Source organism: Entelurus aequoreus, linkage group LG05 (genome assembly GCF_033978785.1).
Source record: "Entelurus aequoreus isolate RoL-2023_Sb linkage group LG05, RoL_Eaeq_v1.1, whole genome shotgun sequence".
NCBI lineage: Eukaryota > Metazoa > Chordata > Actinopteri > Syngnathiformes > Syngnathidae > Entelurus > Entelurus aequoreus.
In genome coordinates this window covers 71958843-71968842 of record NC_084735.1, presented here as the reverse complement: position 1 = coordinate 71968842, position 10000 = coordinate 71958843, and the positions used below count along the sequence as shown (strand labels likewise).

Sequence of the window (10000 nt, the reverse complement as noted above, 5' to 3'; positions counted from 1 at the left end):
AGTGTATCTTGTGTTTTTTATGTTGATTTAATAAAAAAAAAAAAAAAAAAATATATATTTTTTTTAATTTCTTGTGCGGCCCGGTACCAATCGATCCACGGACCGGTACCGGGCCGCTGCCCGGTGGTTGTGGACCACTGTTATATATTATAACAAAAGAATTGTGTGATTTATTCATCTTTTATTTTTTTTAAAACTCCTTTTAGAAAATGATCAAATACACATACAATGCTGCAATTAATTTCAATTAATGATCTACAACTTGGTACATTTTGTGTAAAATTTGCTAACATGGCAACGTGCATACAATACATTAAAGAACTCTATTTTGACTGTCAAAGCAGAAGCAGGAATAATATTAATCCACTCATTGGACCTGAACACCTGACTCACCTAAAAATGGAATGTGGCCATTGTTTATGTTATTAATCTGGCGTTCATGCTTTGACAAGTCACAATGTCTACAGTGGGAAATAATGATGGTACATTTTGGGGACACAAAGCAGCACTGGGTTCAAATCAAATAAATAATGTAAAAAGTGTAATGAAAAAAAGTACTGCTTTTATGTTACATTTGATACAATTTACACAAACTTCACATCAATAGCCATTACTTTGACTTTAATTAGACACAATCCTATTTACATGTGGCCTTCATTTAATAGCATGCGCTAAATTCAGCTTTAGCACAAGTTGCATACACCAACATAAAGTAATTATTGACCCATTAAGTCATGTGACCAATTAAAAAGGCTGTGCCAGCCCTTTAAGTTCAGTTCAGTTCCGTTTATTTCGAACATGCATACGATACAATGTATCCCCACCTTCTACCATCCTAGTCACATCCGTTGTGTCCTTGGGCAAGACACTTCACCCTTGCTCCTGATGGCTGCTGGTTAGCGCCTTGCATGGCAGCTCCCGCCATCAGTGTGTGAATGTGTGTGTGAATGGGTGAATGTGGAAATACTGTCAAAGCGCTTTGAGTACCTTGAAGGTAGAAAAGCGCTATACAAGTATAACCCATTTATCATTTATTTAATGCATCACATATTTCCAGTTGTTTCATTACAGCACGTCCGAAAAGGAGTAGGAAGAAGCTGAGTGTATTTAATCTTACCCCTTTTCATACCATAGCAATTTTATCCCATTTCCTTGTTCTCTGTGGCAGAACAGTGAATAAATAATAAATAAATAATATACCATAGTAAGTAAACAAATATTAAATACATAAACAATCTTTATCTAAAAAAAAAAAAAGGGTTCAAGATGTTCATCATAATTATTGTTCTGTGTACTTTGTGAACAGTTGTAGTTTGAACTCTTAAACTGAATCATATTAGTGCTTTGTTTGATTTCTTTGGTTAATCCATTCCATAATTTAATTCCACATACGGATATGCTTAAGGTTTTAAGTGTTGTACAGGCATAACAATGTTATGAATTTGATTTTCCTCTAAGGTTATATTTCTTCTCTTTTGTTGAGAAGAACTGTTGTACATTCTTGGGTAGCAGGTTATAGTTTGCTTTGTACATAATTTTAGCTGTTTGCAAATGCACCAAATCGTTGAATTTCAATATTTTTGATTCAATAAATAAAGGGTTTGTATGTTCTCTATATCCAGCATTATGTTTTATTCTAATTGATCTTTTTTGTAACACCGTTAGTAAATAAAGCGCACATTTGTAGTTGTTTCTCTATATTTCGGCATATATTAAAACATTTTTACCTAATGACTAACTTTTAATGTGAGTTTTTGCCTCACCTCAGCAATGCAAATAGGATCCTGCGGCCCACAGCGAATGAAGTAAAACTCTCCGAGCTTCCACACCTGGACGGGGCTGTCGGATCGAGCCTTGCTGCTGACCGACTTGTAGAAAGCGTAGCTGCCTCTCTGGCAGGAAGGAGCACCCAACCACTGGAAAAGAAGGAGAGCGCAGGTAAGGAGGGCATTTATGACCACCATTATTACCAATTTCATAGCAGCAAAAAAATGCATTAAAAAAATATCTGGCTTGCATCTAAACTTTTAAATGCATGTAGTCCTGCAGCACGTTTACTTGTGCAAAGCTAGTTACAGTAACATCTGCATGTCCTCCAATAAACAAACACGGTTGAAATGTTCTTATATTTTAGTGAAGTAATTACAAAAGGTAGCCTAAAATGCTATATAGGTCTGGGTTACTAGGAGCTAGCAGCTATGCAACAGCTAAGTACCCAAGCTAGAAAAGTAATAATTGTCCTTAACTAAACAATATTGCAGTCTAAAACACAAAATTTGTCAAAACAAACAAGTATAGTATCAAATAATTATAGTTGCATATTACTCAAAGATACAAAGTTTCCAAGGCAGATTCATACCTACCATTGTTCTCTGTTTAAATAATTTCATTTGTTTAAAAATGTTCTAACATTCCTCACTACAAAATAACAAAAGTGTATAGTTATGCTGAAATCGTGCGAGATCAATATTGGTATTGCCCAATACTGAAGGCTCTGATACCTTATCGGAAGTGAAAAAGTTAAATTGGGGCATCCCTAGTTATTGTGTCGTGCGCACTTCTTGGTTGCAACCAGCAGAGGTGCTATTGATTTAATTAGGTTTGTGTTCTGAAAAATAACAATTGTTATGTCTAACATAACATTAAATATTATAACAAGGCTTACTCCATCTATCCATCCATCTATTTTCTACCGTGTGTGTTTTTTGTATTCCAAGTGGAAAAAAACATTTTACTTTGCATTTTCTATACAAAATTTTTACGATTTATTGTACATCCAAATAGATAAATGCTTTATTAATTTCCAATAGAAACTCACAAGTATTAACTTTCCTCATAGATCATTAAGGAAAGAAACTTAGTCAAATCCCCATTCACTAATTTATATAATGGATGTATTGTGTATTTGTAGGTGTTTAATTTAGAATCCTAAAATACTACTTTGACTTTGTTAAAGTGTGTTACACATTGTGTAAATAATTCTAGCTTTTAATTTTTTTTTTTTACACAAGTCAATTTACAAAAGGACGATTAGGGTCCCGGTGAAAAGAAGATAATACTAATTTTGATATTATTGCTTTGCCTTCCTGTCCTAGTTGTGTCTTAGTAGACTACTTGTGTTCAAGGAGAGCAATTTAAAATTGAAGCTAATAAATACAACACAAAGTAAATTAATTGTGGTATGTTCAGCTGACATCTCATCACAATATGGCAATAAAGTTATACATAAAAAGACCTCAGAAGAAAAAGTGTTAAAAATTAACTCATCCGTTTATTTAGCAAGGCAGCAGCATATCTGCAATCCTGATACTGACTGCAAATACTCAGTGTGGAAATGCCTAGCACTGTGGAAGACAGTAGTGCAGGTTTCTCTCTCTCACACACACACATATACACACACACAAGTTATGAAATGACTCACCAGCAGCCTATTACAAAAAGTGATGTACGAGATCAGCCGGTGTGACGTGAATCGTTGGGAGGAACAATGCTTTTTTTCCAGATAGAACACGTCTTATAAATACATCATCGAACTGTAGAAAATATAAACTGTTAATAAGGTTATAAAAAATACATATCAAAGTATGGGATGTCCTAATCCAAAATAAATGTGTATGTAGCTATTAAATATTAGGACACAGCTATGTTTACAAGCAACTCGCTAGTGGCACTTGAGGAATAATGCCACCAAAAAATTATACTTAAACCAGAATGGGAATCCGCATTTTAAAAAAGTACAGTAAGAAATGTCTCTATTTTACAATTGCAAATTATAATTGTTCATTACCAATGAACAGTGGTTCATCATTTGAAAGCAATATCATGGCGGATGATTCTTGATATTATATTAGTGTCAAAAACGTGGTCAAAAGTTACAGAAGCCAGTCAACTTCATACAAAACACTGTATACAACTGTGAACATCAAAATTAGTACCAATGCTACACAAAAATAAAAATATAAACTAAAGTATTTGTGGTAAGATGTAATTTTCATGTAAAACTCAAGATGCGTATCTCATCCTTTGGAGCCCAAGTCAGACAAGTTCAGCAAGAATTTTAATCACAAAAGTCAAACCAAAACTTTAAATCAATAAAATGTCATGCAATAATAAAAAAAGGTAATTAAATATGTAAATTGGTCATGAAACATAGTAAAAAATAAAATAATTTAAGATTATACTTTACAATAAAATGACTACATTAACAATACATTACTTCCCATTTTAATTAACACATTAAGTTAATAAGCTATTTATCTGTTTTTTATTTATTACATTTTCCCATTTAAACAACTCGGGCTGTCAAATGTAATGCTTTATCTCATGTGATTAATCAAAAAATATTGCAATAATCACAGATTAATTACACTATTTATTGACAGCGCTAAAACAAATCTTTTATGTAGATTTTAGGATAATTTAATTAGTATGAGCCAAGATTTCTAGTCAGTTGGGAACCCTAACTAAATATGTTAAGAAATGCTAGAAAAAGGGTATTTTGAAATATTTGTACTAAGCAAATATTTTAGGACCGCTCCTACTCATGACACATTGATGAGAGCTTGTTCACTGAGCAACTATGTATTTTCAAACATGGTAGGCTCAACAAATGGTGTTCACCTTGTGTAAAACATAAGCGGATGCTGTCGCCTATGCAGGATGGGTGGGCAGCCTCTGGCCTGCGACACCCAGAGTCAATTTAAGGTGGAAAGCTCTTTATGGAACCACAAAAATAGGCACAAAATGGCCTCCTCTGTGAAAGGATTCATTACGTGAAGTCGAACGTGATGTTTAGGGCCAGGCTTAGCTGGTTAGCATTTGTTAGTTCAGGTTAAAACAAGATTGAGACATGTCCGATTTGTCATTAATTTGATTTAACAGCTGGTAATTTTTTGGGGTAAAACAAAAAGCAGATAGCAGTAGACTAGATTTGCTTGTTTTTACTCCACAATTATTTTACTGTAAAATATTCCTAACACCTCCTTTCTGTCTTGAAAAATAAATGTTTGATGTTAACCAATGTCGCCATTAAGCAGGATTACATGATATATATCAACCATATTGTTTACACTGCAGACATGGTGGTTGTTGTTTTTTTCTTTACAACCCCAAACATGGCTGCCATGGAAATGCAGGTCTTCGATATTGAATCCATCAGGCCCCACTGTGATTCCAGTTGGGAGCTGGAGGCATAAAAAGACCAAATTACAGCAGCTTTACATGAAACACAATATGCAGACTCCCAGCTGCCGCATACAAGCAGCAAACGACACCAAATATTTAACAGATGATATTTCTCAACGACATGCTTTAAAACAGAAAGACACTGTTGCTGTAGTGAATATGACTCTTGTCACACAATATCATTATGTTATCCGCATACATATTTTAATAATTAAATGATGCATTAGTCATTGAGCGAGCTCCTTTTTCCATTCCCTACACAAGCAGCCGAGCAAAAAAACATAGGACATCAATTTTTCAATTCTCATGTTATATAAAGGAAGGGAGATTAGATTACGCTGAAATCCCAACCACACAATTTGAAGCCTTAGTTACGACTAAAATACACAACTAAGCTAAATAAAAGGTTTTAGGACTAATGATGTGGAACTTTAACCAGAGATTAAAGAACACCTGTAATGAGTGTAATAGAAAACATTAATAATCGACTGTTAAATTTGAACCATAAATTATTTTGTATGACAATTTTTTAATCAATCACTCAATGCAGTGTAATCAATAGTACAGTATAGCTGATGCTTCTTCTTGACAGCTAACAAGATGAGACTGAATTAACAGGGCTTCTGCTGGTTGCAGCCAAGTAGTGCACCTCATTTTGCTTCAATTGTGTCAAGACACAATTAAGAAATAATTCCACACAATTCATGAATGTTGCATGCCTCAAGCATTTTGTTATTTATTCAGTTAAATACAACTTTGTTTTTTAAAATCATATTTAATTTAAAATATTAATACCATAGTACAGTATTTAATTAAAAATGTAATATATATATAAAAATGCTATTGCATGATAACTGAATTTTCTTAAATTAGACTTTGTGACTAACTTATTTAAAACAATTAAATATTAGGAAATAAAACGCAAGTTACAAAAGCACTCAGAATATATATATTCTGAGTGCATATGTATGTATGTATGTATATATATATATATATATATATATATATTACACACATATATATACATATACACACACATATATATACATATACACACACATACATATGTATATATATATGTATATCTATATATATATGCATATATATATAGATATAAATATATATATACACATATATATATATATATACATATATATATATATATGTGTATATATATATGTATATCTATATGCATATATATATATATATATATATATATATACATAAATATGTGTGTGTATATATATGTGTGTGTATATGTATATATGTGTGTGATATATATATATATATATATATATATATATATATATATATATATATATATATATATATACATATATGCGCATATATATATATATATATACATATATGCGCATATATATATATATATATATATATATATATATATATATATATATATATATATATATATATATATATATATATATATACATATATGCGCATATATATATATATATATATATATATATATATATATTAGGGCTGTGAATCTTTGGGTGTCCCACGATTCGATTCAATATCGATTCTTGGGGTCACGATTCGATTGAAAATCGATTTTATTTTTTCAATTCAACACGATTCTCGATTCAAAAACTATTTTTTTCCGATTCAAAACGATTCTCTATTCATTCAATACATAGGATTTCAGTAGGATCTACCCCAGTCTGCTGACATGCAAGCAGAGTAGTATATTTTTGTAAAAAGCTTTTATAATTGTAAAGGACAATGTTTTATCCACTGATTGCAATAATGTAAATTTGTTTTAACTACTAAATGAACCAAAAATATGACTTATTTTATCTTTGTGAAAATATTGGACACAGTGTGTTGTCAAGCTTATGAGATGCGATGCAAGTGTAAGCCACTGTGACACTATTGTTATTTTTTATAAATGTCTAATGATAATGTCAATGAGGGATTTTTAATCACTGCTATGTTAAAATTGTAACTAATATTGATACTGTTGTTGATAATATAAATTTTTGTTTCACTACTTTTGGTTTGTTCTGTGTCGTGTTTGTGTCTCCTCTCAATTGCTCGGTTTATTGCAGTTCTGAGTGTTGCTGGGTCGGGTTTGGTTTTGGAATTGGATTGCATTGTTATGGTATTGCTGTGTATTTTTTGTTGGATTGATTAATTAAAAAAAAATTTAATAAAATAAAATTATATATATATATATATATATATATATATATATATATATATATATATATATATATATATATAAATAAATACATTAAAAAAAAAAAAATCGATTTAAAAAAAATGAAAATCGATTCTGAATCGCACGTGAGAATCGCGATTCGAATTCCAATCGATTTTTTCCCATACCCCTGATATATATACTGTATGTATGTATGTATGCATGCATGCATGTATATACACACACACACACACACACACACACACACACACACACACACACACACACACACACACACACACACACACACACACACACACACACACACACACACACACACACACACACACACACACACACACGTATATGTATATATATATATATACACATATATATATATACATCAGTGGCGTGCCGTCACTAGAGGCAGGGGAGGCGGGGCCTCACCTGCCGTCATGGAAAGAAAAAAAAAGTTAAAAAAAAAAAAAAAAATTACATTGTTATATGTATCCAGTGATTATACTAAAGTTATTTTCCATTTAACTTCACCAGTTTTAGATTATTTTTATTTTTATTTTCACATTTGCCGTTCAAATACTGAGAAGAGACGGTGCGGTGATCAGCAGCCAGTTGAGGCACGTCACTGATTTGTGCCTCAACATGGATTGTGCGCAATGACTTGGCTAACTGCTGAGCTGCTGTGCAGTGAGACTGTATTGCTATATGAATTATATCAGCTAACTAAACTATGGCATAGTTTAGTTAGCTGAGGTATATAATGTACAGTGTATTTTGTCAAAAACTGTATGTGTGTAACGTATTTCTTGTGCTGAGCATTCATAAATCTGCTGCAAAAGACGTACTGGTTGAGGCTCGCAGTAATCCGGCCTCGTGGTGGTAGAGGGCGGTAGTGATCCCAGAGATCATTCCTCGGCCGCAGAAGAAAAAAAAAAAAGGAAAAAAAGTTTGCAAGCTATTGTTTATTTCCTCTCGCCTGGACTTTTACTAAAAACATGGAGGATTAAATATGTAAAATAAAACAGTTTTCTAAACTGGACTTTCAATCGAAGCAGGAGGTAATAATTAAAGGTATACCAACGCCGGAGCTAAAAGGTTTGCTTTTGACTTCGGGACAGAAGACCCGTTCTTTTCAAACGGCGTGGTACACACGCAAAGGCTGTAATTGTATAATTTTAATTAAATGTGCTTTTTTGTGTGCTACAGTTGTGTAAAGAATGCTGGTATGAGCTTTTAAACATAACCCGTTAACTGCTGCCAATCACATGGTGAATAAGATACTATTTAGGGTTCATATGTTTGTAAATCTGACTGTGATGTTGCAGTGCCTCACCAGGCATTAACCTCACCGCACGCCGCTGATATACATATACATATGGAAAACGACTTCCAGACGGCTTCGAAGTGATTCTGGACCACCATCCGCTGCCTCAGGAAGGTGAAGCAGTGCACTGTCAACACTGTGTATGGTGGGGATGGTGTTCTGCTGACCTCGACTGCGGATGTTGTGGATCGGTGGAGGGAATACTTCGAAGACCTCCTCAATCCTACCAACACGTTTTCCTATGAGGAAGCAGCGCCTGGGGAATCTGTGGTGGGCTCTCCTATTTCTGGGGCTGAGGTTGCTGAGGTAGTTAAAAAGCTCCCCAGTGGCAAGGCCCCGGGGGTGGATGAGATCCGCCCGGAGTTCCTTAAGGGTCTGGATGCTGTGGGGCTGTATTGGTTGACAAGACTCTGCAACATCGCGTGGACATCGGGGGCGGTACCTTTGGATTGGCAGACCGGAGTGGTGGTTCCTCTCTTTAAGAAGGAGAACCAGAGGGTGTGTTCCAACTATCGTGGGATCACACTCCTCAGCCTTCCCGGTAAGGTCTATTCAGGTGTACTGGAGAGGAGGCTACGCCGGATAGTCGAACCTCGGATTCAGGAGGAACAGTGTGGTTTTCGTCCTGGTCGTGGAACTGTGGACCAGCTCTATACTCTCTGCAGGGTCCTTGAGGGTGCATGGGAGTTTGCCCAACCAGTCTACATGTGCTTTGTGGACTTGGAGAAGGCATTCGACCGTGTACCCCGGGAAGTCCTGTGGAGAGTGCTCAGAGAGTATGGGGTAACGGACCGTCTGATTGTGGCGGTCCGCTCCCTGTATGATCATGTCAGAGCTTGGTCCGCATTGCCGGCAGTAAGTCGGACCCGTTTCCAGTGAAGGTTGGACTCCGCCAAGGCTGCCCTTTGTCACCGATTCTGTTCATAACTTTTATGGACAGAATTTCTAGGCGCAGTCAGGGCGTTGAGGGTATCTGGTTTGGTGGCTGCAGGATTAGGTCTCTGCTTTTTGCAGATGATGTGGTCCTGATGGCTTCATCTGCCCAAAATCTTCAGCTCTCACTGGATCGGTTTGCAGCTGAGTGTGAAGCGACTGGGATGGGAATCAGCACCTCCAAGTCCGAGTCCATGGTTCTCGCCCGGAAAAGGGTGGAGTGCCATCTCCGGGTTGAGCAGGAGATCTTGCCCCAAGTGGAGGAGTTCAAGTTCCTCTGAGTCTTGTTCACAAGTGAGGGAAGAGTGGATCGTGAGATCGACAGGCGGATCGGTGCGGCGTCTTCAGTAATGCGGACGCTAGAGATGCGCGGATAG

General features: G+C 35.2%; 1 protein-coding gene across 1 annotated transcript in view; it reads right to left on the bottom strand.

The window, feature by feature from the left end:
- The window catches only part of zgc:77151 (uncharacterized protein LOC337153 homolog), a 52041-nt gene that overhangs the window by 30553 nt on the left and 11488 nt on the right, over positions 1-10000 (bottom strand). Inside the window, exon 2 of the mRNA XM_062046511.1 lies at positions 1764-1916. Within this exon, the coding sequence (XP_061902495.1) occupies positions 1764-1916 (153 nt within the window). The remainder of the gene's footprint in view (positions 1-1763; positions 1917-10000) is intronic.